This window comes from Lates calcarifer, unplaced genomic scaffold (assembly GCF_001640805.2).
Source record: "Lates calcarifer isolate ASB-BC8 unplaced genomic scaffold, TLL_Latcal_v3 _unitig_183_quiver_1422, whole genome shotgun sequence".
Classification (NCBI taxonomy): domain Eukaryota; kingdom Metazoa; phylum Chordata; class Actinopteri; family Centropomidae; genus Lates; species Lates calcarifer.
Genome location: NW_026115792.1, coordinates 1 through 20,835, shown reverse-complemented (window position 1 = coordinate 20,835; position 20,835 = coordinate 1). Strand labels below are relative to the sequence as shown.

Here is a 20,835-nt window from a genome sequence, read left to right as displayed (position 1 = left end):
GCAGATGAGGTAAGGTGCAGCAGAAAGTTTAGTAAAAAAAATTCTGTCAATAAAAATATTCCAGTCGCCCAAAAAAGGAGCCAAGACAATGCAGATCACAAGATTTAAGTTACGATTTAAAAAAGCAAACTAAAGTCAGTCAACTTCGACACAAAAAACCCTTTTAAGATAAGAACTCTGTTTTAAATGGAGCATGTTGGCCACTTAAAAACTTTGGTGTCTACACAGAGAACAGTTAATAACTATCGTGTATCCAAGCTACAAAGGCATCTCCTGTGGTTTCATATAAAACTGTTTGATTTCAGTCTTACAGCTGATTTTACATCCTGTAAAATAAACGAGAGGCACACTGACCAAAGACACGTTAGCAGAATAAAATAGAAACTATACAGGAAACATCAGACTGATTATTGTGGTGGAGTTACTGTTGAATAAAAACTGGAGCTCCTCAGAGATAAATCTTAATGTCAGGCCCTCATCTGCAGCTGTGTCCTTGGTCCACGGCCGCTGCGTGTTTTATCACTTACTGGCTGCAAACACTGCAAAAAGAAAAAAAAAGTCACATGAACGTTTTGGTGTTTCGCTACTTTCTAGCCAACACAAACACCCCTCAAGGTGAGGTCAGGGGATGTGATCAGGACAACAGATAGAGGGATATTTAGAAATCTGTGATGCTGCAAAGTTAATTTTCTCCTAATGTGGTGTGTGTCCAGTCTCCTGCTCAGCCTGGTGTCAGACAGCGTACTCACTTCTCTCCCTCAGGCCTTGGCCGAAGCTGTGCACCAGCCTGATGAGGCCCCAGAATAAAACCAGTTTAATCACCAGTGAAATCAAAGCTCCGGTGACAGCAGCTGCCTCCAGTGTGTATGTGTTGTCCGCGAACCATTTCACTGCCACCTGGAATCAAAGCAAAGCAGCAGTTGTTTCTGAATGTTCAGCTCCTCAGAGTTTGTACAGAAATCGTGTTAAGACTCCAGCCCTTCAGCGGACTGTGCTTTAGTGAAGCGGAACTGTTTTAAGAACTGTCTCCTCAGATGAAGCACAGACAGAAGCAGGTTGTTGGTGGTGAATCTGTTAGTGTGTGGTGTGCTGTGTTGGTCTTCTCCCTGCACATCACACACTATAAGAACAAAACTGTGAAATCTGTCATTATTTCTCGTTGTGTGTGTAGTCTCTCATGTTTTCTAAATCAGTTAAGATTTTAAAAATCCTTTAGTGTGTGCCAGGCTTTACTTGAGTATTTTTTTACTTAGACACTATTTTCCATTTGAGAGGGGAAAAAAATTATTAACTTTACATTTAACATCTGTACTAGTTATTTTGATGAATATGTTTAGTTGAAAATATTTGTATGTATATTCTGTACTTTTACTTGATGTTAAAGTCTGTCAGGTTGGAAAAATTAAAAAAACGAAACTAGTTTTCTAGAGTTCACTGAGCCTCACAAACATGTATATGGACGTTGATGTTTATTTAGACTCAGTCCCACAGACACCGTCCTGCTGTGTACAAATGCGTAGCTGAAAATAGTCCCCAACAAATGACCTATTTACTCCTGTCTGAGTGATATTCATTGAAAACTGCAGAGCCCAGATACTTTAGGAAATGGCTGAGTCTTTGTTAAAAATGAAACTGTACAGCTGTGACCTGTTTTTAAAAAGGATGTCTTCAGCTGGAATAAACTGAGTTTCCTGCATTCTGGGGGAAACCTTTTGAGACTGGCTCATACGTGAATCAGTATGGAACCAGTCCACTTCACAAAGCACACTGTACCCATTCAGAGAAATTCAACTATTGAAATAAATGAGGGAAAAGTCAGCTCACCGTGTACATCAGATAAACAAAGAAGGCGACTTGAGGAAGGTTCTGCACCATGAAGACCCAAACCAGGACCTTGGCCTCCTTTAAAACCTGAAAAACAACATGTGTTTACGACCAGGCTGCTCTGGTAGCCTCACAATATTTTTGCCATTCGTTTTTTTGTTTGGATTCACTCACTGCGACAGCTCCTACAGCGGCAGTCAGACAGGCCCAGACCACTCCGACACCCAGGATGATGCTGTTGCGTGCAAACATGGCCGAGTCCGACGTCGTGATCAGAATGCACAGACACAACTGAAACACACCAACAACACATCGTTAATGAAGCCAGCCAGCGGTTCTCTGAAACACAAATTTGTATTTCAATTTGTTTTTTTCCCTCTTCTTCTAAAATCACACACCAGGGCTTTCCTGTAGGTCGGCCATTTTGTGCCAACAAATGTTCATCAGACACAGAAGAAACACTCTGCAGATGAAGCACAGAGACCAACAACAGTGGCAGGAATAGATCTGGTAATAAATGCAACCATCTCTCAACATGTGATGTCTGACCAGAAAAACCTGCCCTCTGTCTGCTCTCACTGTTTTAATTCAGAACCATAACAAAGCCAGTCTCGTGCAGCAGGTCCAGACCTGTTCTGTGGACGCGACTCAAGGTCTTTCTAAGACTGATGAGAAATCTCTGGAAGAGGGAAACTGGCTCAATTAAACAATCACATGGGGAAAAAAAAAAACAAGAAATAATTCATTTTAAAGTGTGACAGTGGATTTTACCTCATGAAAACACTGGTATGATCATTATGTTTTTTAGCATTCTAATTACTGGCCTCTGCAGAGTCAAGGACTGCAGACATACCTGAGCCTGCAGGTCAAAGGTCACCATGGAGAAACACAGGTTGAGCAGGAAGTACTGCTCCTGGAGGGTCTCCAAGGCCCCGCCCACACGGAACGCCATCATGTTGGGCCTCTGGATGAGCAGCGAGGTGCAGAAAACGTGCACCACACCAAGACACATGATGCACACAAAACGAACCTGCGACACAAACACATCACAGCTGATAACTCCGGATAAACACTTTCACAGTCTCTCAGCTTCATGACGTCGTTTCAAACATCACTGCAAATCATCTGAAAACATTTGTCAGTGATGTTACACACACACTGCAGATGTGACAAAGTGACACCGCAAGTTTAATGTGTTTATTATTTATCTAATGACATGTATCATGTCAACAAGACTAAAGTCTACAGCCTACTGGCGCAGAGCTTCTTTGAGATAAATGACAATGCAGGTGAAATATTTACCAATGTCACTAACTTTGTTTGGAGGGCTACAACACTAACATTTACCTACTACTCAAACACAACTGAGTCTGATGAGAATGTCATTAATTTTGCAGGTATTTAGTAACAAACCAATGCACTGGACAAAGTGAAACATCAACTCGACAGTGGTGCTGTAGGGAAAGTGAAAGGATTACTGAAGTTATCATAGAACACCCACAGGTGAAAGTTATGTCAGTGTCTTCAAAAACTGTTTGTGACATTTCACAACAAACCTCAAACATCAGCCTCATGATGGAAAAAGTGAGGAAAAGTAATGGGATCAAAATCATCAGGATTCATCCTCTGGAGGACACGAATGTCTCAACACACTTAATGGAAATCTCCCCAGTGCTTAATATTCAGTCTGGAACAAAATGGTTTTTATTTCTGTACAAACCAGAGCCAGTTTTCCATAATTTACCATCAGTTCACTTTCACCAAACTCTGTTTATACTATTATCATATGTATATAAATTATTCATATATTAAACATCAGTGTAAAGTTGTTGATATTTATCCTCTATTGTATTACAGTATATTAAAATCCTTGTACAGTGTCTATTCAGCACACAGTGTAGGTATAGTTCCATTTTTAGTCTCTATTCTATTTTTATTGTATTCTATTTATTGTTATACTGCATATTATTTGGTCTATGTACTTGTTGCATGCTACATGTCTACCTGTGACTGATACCTGCAACAACAGTGACATCAGGTGGTGGAAACATGATGTCCTTTGACAGGAAGGAAGGTTGTTTCCTGTCAGATCACTGGCAGCTGTCTGCAGCTGCTGTGAATCACTGTCAGTCAGGTTTGTATGTCAGTGCCAATCTGTTCACTGTGTTTTAATACTGATGCACAACACAGGAACACAGGTGGTTTGTCTCCTGAATCCAGTGATCACAGAGTCAAATACAAAACTAAAAGTTCATCTGCAACTGTGGTGAGACTGAAATGAGTTTCACAATGTGCTGAAGTCCACTCGGTATCATTTGAGATACTGTGTGGTCTTTGAAATTAAAGCTGTAGCATGTTTTGACTGTTGACAGGTTGAAGGTTGTAGTTTCCACACAAGCACCTTCCAACAACCTCTGCCGTGAAAACAGGCATTGACAGAGGTTGTTGGGTTTGTATGAAGCCTGAGAAGAAAACTACAGATTTTTTTTCCACCTTCCCTACGTCTTTTAGTGAAAAAAAAAAAAAAAAAAAAACACATTCAAAATATGTTTCATTTGCAGTTAATGTTCTCATAGAAGAACCTAGAATGAACGTCAGAAAGCACTGGGTCAGGATCTTAGGGTCAGTGTATTAATAATGCAGCAATTGACACAGTATCTAATTTACATGATAAACATTTAAAAATACTTTGTCATTTGTGTGACTGATATACACATATACAAACAGAGGAATAATGTGTTCTCACTCTAACATGTTATCTCTTAGATTCTTGTTTGTCTTGTAAATCCATAAATAAAATCAATAAATCTGTTGAAGAAATAAGAAACTAGGTCATGAAAACATCCTTAAATAACAGTTTGGTGTCAGCACAAAGCCAAATCTGTGTCTGTGTTTGTCTTTTTAAATTCTTATTATGTGAATCTCGTGATCTCTTATAAACTACATTATAAAAGGAGCTTTCACAGACTCATCATACAGTGTGTTCTTCCAGCAGAGGGCGACCTACCAGCAGCTCCTGTTTGCCCTTATCATATGAATGAATTAAATAGAATATAAATAACTTAAATCATTTTTAAAATGACAGAATTACTGTAAAATGTTCTTTCAGTTCTTTTTCATTTTTATTTCAATTGGCTGAAACTCAACAGTCTTGAAAAGTGACATTTGGAAATAAAAGCTGTAATGAAGCGCAAATGATATTAAATAACTGTTACTATGAAACAAAAAGATGAAAAGACAAAAAAACAAAATATTTGTCTTACTAACTTAACAGTTTATTGAACACTTTGTGTCTCCATAGAGAGACACTCACTCATTCTCCTCAGAGAACCTCGATGACGACATGAGAAAAATGCAGCGTTAATAAGGAGCCTCATTATACATCATGTTAAAATGGTGGATTTTTGAATGGAGTTTGGCATCACTACTGGTCCAGGATTGTCCCAGTGTGTTTTCAGTCTGGTCTTTTGTCCAATGCAATTTGTTGGACCAGTAATCAGAGGGTAATGCAAAGTATGGGACAACCTGAGACTAAATGCACAAGTTCAGCTGTGGACAGCAGTTTACTACAATACTCTTGACCGGTGGTATCGAGTCTGTTCTAGCACTTTTTCTTTGAGACAACAGGCAGGGACGTGTCTGCTACTTTATAATAAGCTCCCTGTCCCAGTAGAGGTGAAGGTCAGGTTGCACTTTTATGGAAGAAAAAAAAAAACCTGTTGACTCAAACTTTCCCAAATTCAGTTTTATCAAATCAGGAGAAACTGATGTTCCACCGTCATTGAATGACACGTTTTTAACAGGACATCTACTTGGCAATAGCGGCCCGACTGTACAGACTGTGCCTTAAACACTGGTTTCACTCATGTATAGAAATATTATTTTTTAAGGTTTACATCATGGTAATGTTTTTAATCACACACCTGCACAGATTTGTGGTTTCGTGCATTTTTCACTATAACTAGATGTCGACCTGTCTCTGCTGTTTGCAGCACGTGACACTTGATTAACTAATTGAATTATCTATGTTCCACAGTATCTCTGTTCTGCAGTCATGTAGTGAATGTGTTGAGTGATATTCATTCCAGGCAGAGAGAGGAGCGTCTGTCCTTTAAGCCATAGCTGAACTCTGTAGTTTTTATAAACCGACATCTGTGGGCTCTGGGTGCTTTAATGGTTTGTGTGTGTGTGTGTGTGTGGTGTTGAGGGATTAAATTATTACAGACTTTGCTACCAGTCTGCCACTGCACAGCCTTTGCTGAATATTTCGAGGTGGCCTACCTTACATCTGCTCAGATATAATGTCTAGATGTTAATATATATTCTGTGTGAATTGGCTCAAACTAAAAAATGAAATGTGGTGTCGACTTGTCGTAACTCAAGAGGACCAACTGAGCTCTGAAAGGCAATCATTCCTTTAACTCTGCGTGTGTATATACATGTGATGTTTGAAGAAGATGTATTTTGTAACGTCTATATGTTTATTAACCAGTTTACAATGTATCATTTCTGAAAATAAATCTATTTGGTACTTTTTTTTACATTAATAAGCTCTTCACTTGTTAATTCTGTCTGTTGGTGGAGAAAAGTTTTCTCTCTCTCTAACTCGATTTCTCAACAGCTTGTAGTTGGTTAGAAAATACCCTGTACTACAGTGCGAGTACTCCAACATTTAATAAAGCCAAAGCTAGTCTAACCCTAGTTTTCAAAGCAGATACTGCCACCTGATACAGTTTGTTGTCTGAACTGTTTAATCTCAGTAAAGTCCAGACTTCAGCTTCTCTGTCAACTCTTCTCACTTTTGTAACTCAGACCCTCTAACTCTTTTGTATCAGTAAGATTGTTAATGTTTCTAATATGAACTTTTTTTCCCAGAGCACTTTAATAAACGGAGAGAAAGTTCAACCAGGAAGTGTGTTTGATCCAAGTGATTCATGCCTGAAACCAAAAAATAGCAACTAGTTTTGGTATTTCATTAGGAACCCTGAATGGAAAAAAACACTTGAGCAGATGAGGTAAGGTGCAGCAGAAAGTTTAGTAAAAAAAATTCTGTCAATAAAAATATTCCAGTCGCCCAAAAAAGGAGCCAAGACAATGCAGATCACAAGATTTAAGTTACGATTTAAAAAAGCAAACTAAAGTCAGTCAACTTCGACACAAAAAACCCTTTTAAGATAAGAACTCTGTTTTAAATGGAGCATGTTGGCCACTTAAAAACTTTGGTGTCTACACAGAGAACAGTTAATAACTATCGTGTATCCAAGCTACAAAGGCATCTCCTGTGGTTTCATATAAAACTGTTTGATTTCAGTCTTACAGCTGATTTTACATCCTGTAAAATAAATGAGAGGCACACTGACCAAAGACACGTTAGCAGAATAAAATAGAAACTATACAGGAAACATCAGACTGATTATTGTGGTGGAGTTACTGTTGAATAAAAACTGGAGCTCCTCAGAGATAAATCTTAATGTCAGGCCCTCATCTGCAGCTGTGTCCTTGGTCCACGGCCGCTGCGTGTTTTATCACTTACTGGCTGCAAACACTGCAAAAAGAAAAAAAAAGTCACATGAACGTTTTGGTGTTTCGCTACTTTCTAGCCAACACAAACACCCCTCAAGGTGAGGTCAGGGGATGTGATCAGGACAACAGATAGAGGGATATTTAGAAATCTGTGATGCTGCAAAGTTAATTTTCTCCTAATGTGGTGTGTGTCCAGTCTCCTGCTCAGCCTGGTGTCAGACAGCGTACTCACTTCTCTCCCTCAGGCCTTGGCCGAAGCTGTGCACCAGCCTGATGAGGCCCCAGAATAAAACCAGTTTAATCACCAGTGAAATCAAAGCTCCGGTGACAGCAGCTGCCTCCAGTGTGTATGTGTTGTCCGCGAACCATTTCACTGCCACCTGGAATCAAAGCAAAGCAGCAGTTGTTTCTGAATGTTCAGCTCCTCAGAGTTTGTACAGAAATCGTGTTAAGACTCCAGCCCTTCAGCGGACTGTGCTTTAGTGAAGCGGAACTGTTTTAAGAACTGTCTCCTCAGATGAAGCACAGACAGAAGCAGGTTGTTGGTGGTGAATCTGTTAGTGTGTGGTGTGCTGTGTTGGTCTTCTCCCTGCACATCACACACTATAAGAACAAAACTGTGAAATCTGTCATTATTTCTCGTTGTGTGTGTAGTCTCTCATGTTTTCTAAATCAGTTAAGATTTTAAAAATCCTTTAGTGTGTGCCAGGCTTTACTTGAGTATTTTTTTACTTAGACACTATTTTCCATTTGAGAGGGGAAAAAAATTATTAACTTTACATTTAACATCTGTACTAGTTATTTTGATGAATATGTTTAGTTGAAAATATTTGTATGTATATTCTGTACTTTTACTTGATGTTAAAGTCTGTCAGGTTGGAAAAATTAAAAAAACGAAACTAGTTTTCTAGAGTTCACTGAGCCTCACAAACATGTATATGGACGTTGATGTTTATTTAGACTCAGTCCCACAGACACCATCCTGCTGTGTACAAATGCGTAGCTGAAAATAGTCCCCAACAAATGACCTATTTACTCCTGTCTGAGTGATATTCATTGAAAACTGCAGAGCCCAGATACTTTAGGAAATGGCTGAGTCTTTGTTAAAAATGAAACTGTACAGCTGTGACCTGTTTTTAAAAAGGATGTCTTCAGCTGGAATAAACTGAGTTTCCTGCATTCTGGGGGAAACCTTTTGAGACTGGCTCATACGTGAATCAGTATGGAACCAGTCCACTTCACAAAGCACACTGTACCCATTCAGAGAAATTCAACTATTGAAATAAATGAGGGAAAAGTCAGCTCACCGTGTACATCAGATAAACAAAGAAGGCGACTTGAGGAAGGTTCTGCACCATGAAGACCCAAACCAGGACCTTGGCCTCCTTTAAAACCTGAAAAACAACATGTGTTTACGACCAGGCTGCTCTGGTAGCCTCACAATATTTTTGCCATTCGTTTTTTTGTTTGGATTCACTCACTGCGACAGCTCCTACAGCGGCAGTCAGACAGGCCCAGACCACTCCGACACCCAGGATGATGCTGTTGCGTGCAAACATGGCCGAGTCCGACGTCGTGATCAGAATGCACAGACACAACTGAAACACACCAACAACACATCGTTAATGAAGCCAGCCAGCGGTTCTCTGAAACACAAATTTGTATTTCAATTTGTTTTTTTCCCTCTTCTTCTAAAATCACACACCAGGGCTTTCCTGTAGGTCGGCCATTTTGTGCCAACAAATGTTCATCAGACACAGAAGAAACACTCTGCAGATGAAGCACAGAGACCAACAACAGTGGCAGGAATAGATCTGGTAATAAATGCAACCATCTCTCAACATGTGATGTCTGACCAGAAAAACCTGCCCTCTGTCTGCTCTCACTGTTTTAATTCAGAACCATAACAAAGCCAGTCTCGTGCAGCAGGTCCAGACCTGTTCTGTGGACGCGACTCAAGGTCTTTCTAAGACTGATGAGAAATCTCTGGAAGAGGGAAACTGGCTCAATTAAACAATCACATGGGGAAAAAAAAAAACAAGAAATAATTCATTTTAAAGTGTGACAGTGGATTTTACCTCATGAAAACACTGGTATGATCATTATGTTTTTTAGCATTCTAATTACTGGCCTCTGCAGAGTCAAGGACTGCAGACATACCTGAGCCTGCAGGTCAAAGGTCACCATGGAGAAACACAGGTTGAGCAGGAAGTACTGCTCCTGGAGGGTCTCCAAGGCCCCGCCCACACGGAACGCCATCATGTTGGGCCTCTGGATGAGCAGCGAGGTGCAGAAAACGTGCACCACACCAAGACACATGATGCACACAAAACGAACCTGCGACACAAACACATCACAGCTGATAACTCCGGATAAACACTTTCACAGTCTCTCAGCTTCATGACGTCGTTTCAAACATCACTGCAAATCATCTGAAAACATTTGTCAGTGATGTTACACACACACTGCAGATGTGACAAAGTGACACCGCAAGTTTAATGTGTTTATTATTTATCTAATGACAATGTATCATGTCAACAAGACTAAAGTCTACAGCCTACTGGCGCAGAGCTTCTTTGAGATAAATGACAATGCAGGTGAAATATTTACCAATGTCACTAACTTTGTTTGGAGGGCTACAACACTAACATTTACCTACTACTCAAACACAACTGAGTCTGATGAGAATGTCATTAATTTTGCAGGTATTTAGTAACAAACCAATGCACTGGACAAAGTGAAACATCAACTTGACAGTGGTGCTGTAGGGAAAGTGAAAGGATTACTGAAGTTATCACAGAACACCCACAGGTGAAAGTTATGTCAGTGTCTTCAAAAACTGTTTGTGACATTTCACAACAAACCTCAAACATCAGCTTCATGATGGAAAAAGTGAGGAAAAGTAATGGGATCAAAATCATCAGGATTCATCCTCTGGAGGACATGAATGTCTCAACACACCAGTTTTCCATAATTTACCATCAGTTCACTTTCACCAAACTCTGTTTATACTATTATCATATGTATATAAATTATTCATATATCAAACATCAGTGTAAAGTTGTTGATATTTATCCTCTATTGTATTACAGTATATTAAAATCCTTGTACAGTGTCTATTCAGCACACAGTGTAGGTATAGTTCCATTTTTAGTCTCTATTCTATTTTTATTTTATTCTATTTATTATTATACTGCATATTATTTGGTCTATGTACTTGTTGCATGCTACATGTCTACCTGTGACTGATACCTGCAACAACAGTGACATCAGGTGGTGGAAACATGATGTCCTTTGACAGGAAGGAAGGTTGTTTCCTGTCAGATCACTGGCAGCTGTCTGCAGCTGCTGTGAATCACTGTCAGTCAGGTTTGTATGTCAGTGCCAATCTGTTCACTGTGTTTTAATATTGATGCACAACACAGGAACACAGGTGGTTTGTCTCCTGAATCCAGTGATCACAGAGTCAAATACAAAACTAAAAGTTCATCTGCAACTGTGGTGAGACTGAAATGAGTTTCACAATGTGCTGAAGTCCACTCGGTATCATTTGAGATACTGTGTGGTCTTTGAAATTAAAGCTGTAGCATGTTTTGACTGTTGACAGGTTGAAGGTCGTAGTTTCCACACAAGCACCTTCCAACAACCTCTGCCGTGAAAACAGGCATTGACAGAGGTTGTTGGGTTTGTATGAAGCCTGAGAAGAAAACTACAGATTTTTTTTCCCACCTTCCCTACGTCTTTTAGTGAAAAAAAAAAAACACATTCAAAATATGTTTCATTTGCAGTTAATGTTCTCATAGAAGAACCTAGAATGAACGTCAGAAAGCACTGGGTCAGGATCTTAGGGTCAGTGTATTAATAATGCAGCAATTGACACAGTATCTAATTTACATGATAAACATTTAAAAATACTTTGTCATTTGTGTGACTGATATAAACATATACAAACAGAGGAATAATGTGTTCTCACTCTAACATGTTATCTCTTAGATTCTTGTTTGTCTTGTAAATCCATAAATAAAATCAATAAATCTGTTGAAGAAATAAGAAACTAGGTCATGAAAACATCCTTAAATAACAGTTTGGTGTCAGCACAAAGCCAAATCTGTGTCTGTGTTTGTCTTTTTAAATTTTTATTACGTGAATCTCGTGATCTCTTATAAACTACATTATAAAAGGAGCTTCCACAGACTCATCATACAGTGTGTTCTTCCAGCAGAGGGCGACCTACCAGCAGCTCCTGTTTGCCCTTTGACCCCTGCACGGAGAAGTTGACCACCGATCGGATCATGACCACCAACACGCTGAGGACGAACGCCACCAGCTCCTGTCTGTTCTCCTGCAGCACGCCACGGCTGATGTAGTAGATACAGAACACTGCAGGAGACAGAACGCACAGAGGTCAAAGGTCAGGTCAGTTCACTGACAGACCCTGCAGCATGTGTTATATTACAGTGGTGGTTATAGGTGAGCGACCTTCATGAATCCAGAAAACCTGAGTTAAGCCCAAAACCTTTTGGTTTTTGAAAACAGGATATGATGTTTACATGAACAAACACACAGCCGGCATTCTCCTGATCATAACAGAGAACACGTGTAGACTCATCACATCCTCTGCTGCCGTCAGGCTGAGGGCGCGAGCGACGACATTTCCAGTCTAACTGCATCTGTCCTGCTCATCACTGGAGGTAGAGCGGGTCGCCCACTAACCAGAGGGTCAGTGGTTTGAGGCCCTGCTCCTCCAGTCTGCATGCTGAGGTATCCTTAGACAACATACTGAAACCCCACATTGCCCCCAAAGACATGACCATCAGTCATTCATTCATTCATCAACTCCTCACTCCACATCGCTCAATGAGGAAATTAACAAATCACATAACCAAACATTTCAGAGAAACTGGGAGGAAACATCTTATTCCAAAACAATAAACAGTAATTCATCTGGATAAACAGTCTTCTCAGTCAGACTAACCCACTACTGGAACAGTCCTAGTACCTACTGAGTTAAGAGAATGCACATCTAATCTTAAAATGCGGTTTAAAGCAAACCAAACATGCGATCAGGGGTAATATTACTTCACCCTTGGTGCTGCCTTTACTTTCTAGTAACTCTGTGATACATGTATGCAGTGTTTTGTAAAACTGGAGGCTCTGTTCAGCCCACACCAAGCACTAACCTGTCATATCCTGCCAAGGGACGATGGATAAAAATGAGCTTCTTAGCTAACTCCAGCACATTTCCACTGAAGTTTAAAGTGCAGTGCTGATTAATGTGCACTAATGTGCATTTGATAACTGAGGATAACTATGATCAAATAACTGATTCAGGCTTCGTAAATGTGAATATGTTCTAGTTTTCAGTGACTGTAAGTTCTCTGGAGACATGCGACATGCAGATTAATCTAGAAAATAATCTGTAAATTATTGTGACAGATGTGGCAATTGATCGGTACTTTCAGCCTGACAACTTTGCTTATTACAGAGGTGGCTGTTGTACAGGTTTAACTGTGGAATGGTGTAAATCACTGTAGAGACAACAGATCAATCCAGACACCTCAGTCTTCAGCAGACAGTTATTTTCTGCTTGTAAAGAATGAGGTAGTGAAGCCACGTGGAGGAAATGAATCACCGGTAACACACACAGCGTGCACTGTGGGATCATTTCATAAAATCTCACACACACACACACACACACACACACACACACACACACACACACACAGAGTGGCATATTTAAACCACTGCATTCATCTCCTCCTGTTTTCATCACCAGGAAATGTTTGACACATCAGTGTGGTTGGCCGTTAACAGGCGTGGTGTGACACCAGCTTCCTGAGGAGTGACGATGGAGCAGAGATGGTACTCACGTATTGACAGCAGCTGGATGAGAGACACGGTGAGGTTGTCCTCGTCGGACACATCTGTTTCCATGCGCTGCTTGTAGATACTGTTCAGCGTGAGGCCGAGCAGCGCCAACAGAGACGCTATGGTGAAGCAGAAGTAGAGCTTCAGCAGACATGACAGCTCCGACCAGGACTTTATCTGCAGGAGGGTGGAGATGGAGACGATAAAGACCGTGAAACCTCCTGTGATGAACAGTGTCTTCAGGTCTGAGCAAGTTAAAGACCAACAGTGTTTCACAAATGGAAATATAAATACAGGAGGACTGACGGAGGGAGATTCCTATTAATTTAATGATCATTTCTGTGAACATTTGTAGAACCCCAGTTTTTTCTGTTACACCCACAAAGTTAGTTTCAGTCCTAAACTTGAACTCTATTGTCTGAGTTTGGTTTCCTCAGTCAGTCTGCAGCATCATGATAAAGAGCAGAGTGTCTCACCGGTCCACACGGTGTTGGGATCAGCTCCTGGTGTCTGGGCCTCAGGTTCGGAGACAGGAGGTCTGGGCTCTCTTGTGGTTGGCTGCCCAACAGAGGACTGAAGGGTGAAATAAAATTTTAAAAAAGAATTAATTACACACAGGTGCAGTTTCTTTAATGTAATTCATGTGGAACTGAGAGACACAGGGGTTTAATATATTCATTTTGGCCACTACAGTGTCCCCTATAGCTCTGATATAAAGACGAATACTGGACCAAACCACATTGAGAATATGTGTAATTCATTACCTCGAAGTGCAACTGGAAATGATCCAGAGATAATAAAGCACAGGTGTGACTAACTTTAACAATCGTTCTCTTGTATTCAAGTGTCTCAGTAAATCATCACAGTGTGACAGTGACTCATTAATGTTATTCGCTCCTGTGATTTTCTTCCTGTGACATGTCAGAGTGAGAGAAACAACACTACACACAAAACTTCGACACATGTCCTGTCAGACACCCTGTTGACCCTGTTGTCTGAGGATCACAGCCTCAATCAGGAGAGTCCTGAAACTGATCCTCCCGTGAGACCAGAACAGCGTGGGTGTGGATCTATAGCTGATTTTGTCTCAGACTCTGATTCACACTGATGATTTGTTCAGATGGTAAATGATAAAAAACAACAGAGCAGCTGGGACGAGGAAAAAGCCATCAACACTCAGTCAGAGCGTGATGAGGTGGAAAATGATTTGTTCAAGGTTAAAATGATCTTTTCAGAATCAGTTTTAAATAAAAACAAACACGGGACGATAAAATGCACATCTGACAACATTTATAGTGCCTATAAGCGTTTTAACAATTTAAATTCACCATATTCATATTCTGTTTTCATTCACTGAGCAGCACTTTAATAACAGACCTAAGCTTTTCTGGTCAGCTCACATTAATGGGTTTTTTCAAACAGCTGGCCGAGGATGTGAAAAAGAAACGGCCTGATACCAACAGAACAGGAGCAGCTATAAAAAGATATCAAAGCAAAACTTCCACTGTCTGAAATGACAGTCACAGTGGAAGATTAAACTCCAGTAAAACCTCAGATGACTGATTTAATAAGGAGAACAACCTCTGTACTTCCATGGGTTTTTGTGTGTAAAGGAGCATAATAAGATAATAAAGCAGCTCGGTCAGAGAGGAAGGATAATCATATCCTGGACTTCCCCAATGTTTCCATTCAGAGGAAAATAACTGAGGGACCAGTCTGAGGACAGAACAGGACAGACCAGGTCCCTGAGGGTAACCTGAGGAGTTAAAGGCTGCATGAAGGAAAATGTATTTAACACTCATTTATACTAGTTCCTCTATTTACACCTTTTAAATCATGTATATGCAGATGTAATATCCAGAGTCAGGGTCAGTCCACAGCAGACAGATCATATATTGATACAGTCTTTCTATATGAACCTGCTCTGACAGTTTACATCCACAGTAATCTGTCTGACAGTTACGGGGTTTGACTTTTCCTCTAGACGCAAACCACCGAACATAAAAACAACCAGTTATAAAGAAGTTAAATCCTCTGACCTGATCTCGTCCATGTCTGTTCGGGACCAGACTGTGGGACCCGGAGCTCACATCCCTCAGATGATCTGAGTCCTCCTTGCCTCCTTCTCTCTCAACTTCACTTTCACATCTGACAATATAAACAGGAACAGAGATCATCTGCTTCTTGTTCTGCTGCTGCTTCTTTTTTTTTTTTTTTTTTTTTTTTTACTTCTTCCTCCTTTTACCGCGGCTGCTCCACAGCGCTGCTGCCCCCTGCAGGACCAGACCACACAAACAGGAAACATGAGTTACTCTGGACCAGGTCCTCCTGGACTCTCAGACCTGTTCCTGGTGGGTCTGCCTGCAACAGTTACACAGTGGTGAATGTAACGGAGTACATTTACTCAAGTACTGTGCTTCAGTATAAAATTGAATTACTTGAACTTATTTCCCCATAAGTCACTTTACATTTTTACTCCTCCACATCTCAGAGGGATAATGACAGTTTTAGTGACTGAGCTTTTTTTTTTTTTACAGACATGATTAAACCATACAACAGTATTTAGGACAAGCAGAGCTGAATTGATGAGTCAACTGACAAAACTCATGGATAACTAAATTTGTCTTTATTACAAAATACTAAATATTTCACAGTTCCAGTTTCTCAGATGTGATGCTTCATTTCCTTTTTCTAAGTTTTATTTCAAATGACTGAGGTTTGGACTAAAATCATTGTGAAGAGATTAAAAGCATCACTTGACTCTCAAACAGTACAACTGAATTCATTTCAGTATTCCTGTAATAAATAATTCACTACCACTGTGAATGTTTTCTCTCTTTTCACTTTATTAAAGATTAAACCGGTGGGGTTTTTTGTCTGTTGGTGTCTAAGAGTTGATGTCCATCAAAGAGACATTTCCCTTCTCTGCTTCTCACATGGTTTCAACAGTTTTTAAGGCCCAAACAGTGACTCCTCTCTCATTAATCATCTCACAACCCCTCAGATTTATCTGGTGACCATATAGAGGGACCGGACCCTCAGGTTGGGAACCACTGTACCAAACCTCCATACTGTTTGTAAATTAGTTCAAACTAAAACCTTATGAAATTTAATGTGGTTGACACTTGATGCAGCGGAGTTGATTTTTGATTTATGTCCATAGACTGTGATCTAGACTCATCAGATGTGTTCACTGGCCTCTGCTGGCCTCAGCCTGGAACTACAACACACTGATTTGATTCTTATTATTTCTATTGAGTTTTTAATTAATAAATTTCACTTTCCAACAGACTGAAATGTGCGTGTTTTTAATGGCCAAAAACATGTCACACTCTGAATAGAAAGCTTGGATGCAGACTTTGAAAACATCATTTTAGCATCATTTATTCGGTCTCGTGGCAGCCGGGTCAAGTTTAACCGGAAACACTATGTTTGTATTTTTAAAATAAAAGCATTCTTTTTAAAATTCTGGCGAAAGGTGTGTATTTAGGGGCAAGTTTTTATCTGACTGAAAAACAAAAATGTTAAAATGTTCAGTGTAGTGGATTATAAACTTTAAGTCACCAGCATTTGGGTTAATATTGAAGATAATTCTCAAGTAGAGGTTTTAATTTGAAGGTTTTTCCGTGCACTCTGTTGTTTGGTGTTAGCTTGACACTGCGCGGTGATTGTTAGCAGCCACGTCTCAAAGTCAGGTGCATAGATGTGGTGAGCACAGACAGCAGGGCGAACAGTTGCACGTAGCTGGTGTAGATTCATTTAACACTCCCTCATGTTGTGGGCTGTGGCGGACAGCTCTGTTAGCATGTTAGCTCCTGCTCCGCCGCGTCCTGTGGTGCCGCAAACAAACCGTGGTTAGCTAACGTCAATGTGCAACTTCCTCCTTTTATTGTACTCACTGCTGTGACCGACTGCTGGATTTATTTTTTCAATCCAAACTGAAGCGTTCACGTTCATAGAGAGAGGTAAGAGCCAGTCTACTTGGCACGGTTACATCTGGAGTTTGTTATTTACATCTTGAGTTATCGCCAGAAGCAGCTAGCTGCACCAAACTTCATATCTCATCTGTGTGTGTGAAGGTAACGTTATATCGTCTGCATTGAAAACAAACCTGAGGGGCTTCTGAATATACGGAAACTCCCTGAAACAGCAGTTTTCACACATTTATGTGAATATTTGTTGAGCTTGTGGTTGGGCTCAGTTCATCTTTTATCTTCTCTCTGATCTCTGTCTCTGTTTCACATGTGAATTATAGAGGAAAAGAAGTCTTTAAAGTGAGGTGTTTGCAGTCAATGCAGTATGCCACACACGTGTTAAATACAGAGCAGTGAACAATACATGAAGTTTGTAGTAGTTGTGATTTACACTTGTTTATAAAGAACCTGATTTTTATCACCTGACTGAAGACGGTTTTTATTTCCAGATCCAGTCTTTAAAACATTCCCAGCAGCCACTGAGAGTCTGATCAGCTCCTGGACCAATCAGAAGATGGACTAACCTTTTAAAAACCGTCATCAGCTCGTCATCTCCCCTCTTCTCACCCACCTGTTGGGCCCCCTGAGGGCCCTCAGGCACCAGGCGTGATGCCGGCAGCAGGCAGACTGCCAGGCACCCGCTGTGGCGCCTCCTGTCACCGTTCCGCACCCGACAGGAGCGGGTGGTGCTGGCCCGCAGCGAGAGCCTGCCCGGGGAGCAGGTACTGAAGATCACAGTCACAGAGACCACGGTGATCGAGGCAGAGTCCGGGGTTTGGAACTGGCGTTCCCTGGCCTACCTGGGTCTCTGGTACTTTCTTCAGTTTCTGCACCCTGTTCCTTCAACAAGTACATTCTGTCACTGTTGGAGGGGGAGCCGAGCATGCTGGGTAAGAAGAAATGATACACTTGTGCTACTACTATTATCAGTATAGACTGGACTGTATAAGGGATGAGACTTGTACAGGTATTAGCTAATGTGTTTTGCAGTTTTTAGCTCTTTAAACTATCCAGAGTGTTACGTCAGCACTTTGTGTCACTGTTGATCTGAAACATACCATGAGTCTTTAGTTTTACTTCCCTCAGGCATGAAAAACAACATGGAGAGACATGAAGCTTGCTCAAGACAAATGGACGCAATAAGTGGTAGTGCAGTCCTGAGCAGAGGCTGTTTTTAATGGACTCCTCTGGTGCATTCAGGGACACCTCAATACCCTGAATTTCTTGCCAAATGACAAAAATTGTAATTCAAAGTTCACAACCAAGTTCAAATGACTGGATCTGAATTTTTAGTCATTAAAGCAGTAGTTGTACAGCTACAATTACATATGAAGATAATATAACATCAAAATGATTACCTTGGTGGAATTCCTAACTCAGGTATTTACATGTCACTGCCAGTTGATTTATGGCCATGTCCAAAACACACAAACCCTACAGGAGGACCTGTACTCCTGTACGTCATTAGAATAAAATGCCTCTGGTCTTTGTTGATATAGATGTAAAAAAAACAAAATTAAAGATAAATATTAGGTTATAGCTGCAGGTCGAGACGTTTGTTTGACAGTCATGCTGCAGGGGTTTGTAGCTGTAACTCTCATCTTTCATCCCAGGTGCTGTTCAGATGCTCTCCACCACAGTCATTGGCTGCCTAAAGATGTTTGTCCCCTGCTGCCTGTACCAGCACAAGTCCAGAACCGAGTACCCTCCCAACTTCATCATGATCATGTTATTTGTTGGACTCATGAGGTGAGCTGCTTACAAAATAATTACATTAAAACAAATGTTTCTTTACATAGAAGCATGTCTAAATAACCACTGAGGGTTTTACTTGTGTTTTTTTTTTTTTTTTACCAGTGCAACCAAAATTAGCAAATCACCAGTTAGAGACTAGTAGCTTCAAAGAAAGTCATACCAGTTTAATGAATGAATGAATGAATTTTAGTAATGCAGCATGTCTTAAAGTCCAGTTCTGACACTCTGTCTCTCTGTCAGGTTCACCACAGTCGTTCTGGGCTTGGTGAGCCTGAAGAATGTGGCAGTGTCGTTTGCAGAGACAGTGAAGAGCTCAGCACCCATCTTCACCGTCATCATGTCCAGACTGATCCTCGGGGAGTACACAGGTAGACACTGCTGACAGGTGCACCGACGTATGTCTGTAACACCAGCCTATGCTTTAGTGAGCCAGGACACACTGAAAACATTGTCATGGGTTAGTTGACACATAAATCACTGCTTCTGCAGAGCATTTCAACTCATGCTTTAAATCTTCTTGGGTTTCACAACACTTCCATCAGATGAACCCTTTGTTGGCGTAGCATGAAATGTGGTCATACCAGTTGAACATCCACAGGAAAACAAGATCAATAGCTGTGTGGTGATAAGTGCAGTGGCTCATTTCATTATACGTACTGTTTGTTTTCTGATATGCAGGGCTCTGGGTGAACCTGTCCTTGTTCCCTGTCATGGCCGGCCTGGCGCTCTGCACAGCCACGGAGATCAGCTTCAACATGCTCGGCTTCTCGCTGCTCTCTCCACCAACATCATGGACTGGTATTGCAGCACTGACTCCACACAGCCGCTCCACAGCACTGTGATGTATTCTCTAACCTTGTATCTCTGATCTCAGTTTGCAGCAATGTATTCTCCAAAAAACTGCTAAGTGGAGACACATACAAGTTCAGGTGAAAGACTGTGATACTTTCTATTTATAACTTTCTATTTATTACATACATCTGTTCTATAAAAACTCATTAATTATCTAACTGACTTATTTCAGCCCTCCAGAGCTGCAGTTCTATACCAGTGCAGCCGCAGTCATCATGCTTATACCTGCCTGGGTGTTCCTCTTGGTATGTCAACACATAATTTTTTGCTGCAGTTATTGTTGTCTTGAATTATTGTCACAGCTAAGCCGGTGTAATTGTAGCAGATAATACAGCTGAAGGCTGTGATCATTTCTGAGATTAATTTTCTGCAATAGAAAAGCAGAGCGACACAGACAACTTCAATCAGATGTTAGACAATAGAGTGGCAACATTTACATAAGAAAACAGACAGGAATGTGTGGAACAGATAGTTTATTATTATTAATTCGAGAGTTTATTCATTTGAAATGTGGCAAGCCTGAAGGTCGAGGTTGCTTCACCAGTTGTAATGCTGATGCCAGCCGCTGCCTGTGTCCATGTTTTCAGGACATTCCAGTGATTGGGAAAAGCGGTCGGAGCTTCATCTTCAGTCAAGACATTGTCTTGCTGCTGCTTTTCGACGGCGGCCTGTTCCACCTGCAGAGTGTCACCGCCTTGCTCTGATGGGACGGATTTCACCTGTTACCTTTAGGTAGGAGACAGCCACAAAACCCTCTATAGCAGGCAACTTCATCTGTACTGAACTTGATGTTAGCCAGTCTGGCTGCAGGTTTTGGTTAAAAGATAATTCTGCACACTGCTGGTCACTTTATTACAAACGCCTCCCTCTTATCTGTATTTACAGCAGAGTTCTTGGTAAGGTTTAGAAACGTGTTCATTAGATAACAACATGCAGCGTCCACAGATTTTCCAGCCATGTGTGCACACCCTGAGTTCACCTTATCTTAAAGGAGAACTGCACTGATTTGACACATCAGCATCTGTTTACAGGTCCTGGG

General features: G+C 40.8%; 2 protein-coding genes across 7 annotated transcripts; one reads left to right on the top strand and one right to left on the bottom strand.

The window, feature by feature from the left end:
• Positions 1 to 10: 10 nt before the first annotated feature.
• Positions 11 to 15,422, bottom strand: LOC108890945 (uncharacterized). 6 transcript variants are annotated; one of them, XM_051067641.1, is made up of 9 exons: positions 15,255 to 15,422; positions 13,692 to 13,788; positions 13,218 to 13,392; positions 11,582 to 11,727; positions 2,678 to 2,854; positions 1,999 to 2,115; positions 1,825 to 1,911; positions 750 to 897; positions 11 to 539 (listed from the first exon to the last, which is right to left on the bottom strand). In XM_051067641.1, exons 1-9 carry the CDS (start codon positions 15,266 to 15,268, stop codon positions 520 to 522), a joined length of 981 nt encoding a protein of 326 aa, XP_050923598.1. In that variant the 5' UTR covers positions 15,269 to 15,422; the 3' UTR covers positions 11 to 519. The 6 variants fall into 6 exon arrangements, with proteins under 6 accessions (XP_050923598.1, XP_050923596.1, XP_050923595.1 ...); XM_051067639.1 differs by lacking the exons at positions 750 to 897; positions 1,825 to 1,911; positions 1,999 to 2,115; positions 2,678 to 2,854 and adding exons at positions 7,580 to 7,727; positions 8,655 to 8,741; positions 8,829 to 8,945; positions 9,508 to 9,684 and having other exon boundaries at positions 15,255 to 15,421; XM_051067638.1 differs by lacking the exons at positions 1,825 to 1,911; positions 1,999 to 2,115; positions 2,678 to 2,854 and adding exons at positions 8,655 to 8,741; positions 8,829 to 8,945; positions 9,508 to 9,684 and having other exon boundaries at positions 15,255 to 15,421.
• A 2,354-nt stretch (positions 15,423 to 17,776) lies between these two features.
• Positions 17,777 to 20,528, top strand: LOC108890942 (solute carrier family 35 member E2A-like; the record flags this gene model as incomplete). The annotated part of the gene is given in 11 exon segments (XM_018688031.1): positions 17,777 to 18,004; positions 18,006 to 18,032; positions 18,034 to 18,079; positions 18,803 to 18,938; positions 19,185 to 19,312; positions 19,623 to 19,709; positions 19,712 to 19,742; positions 19,826 to 19,873; positions 19,969 to 20,041; positions 20,384 to 20,489; positions 20,492 to 20,528. Coding segments are annotated over 11 exon segments (947 nt in total), but the record flags the coding sequence as incomplete, so codon positions are not given.
• Positions 20,529 to 20,835: the final 307 nt, after the last annotated feature.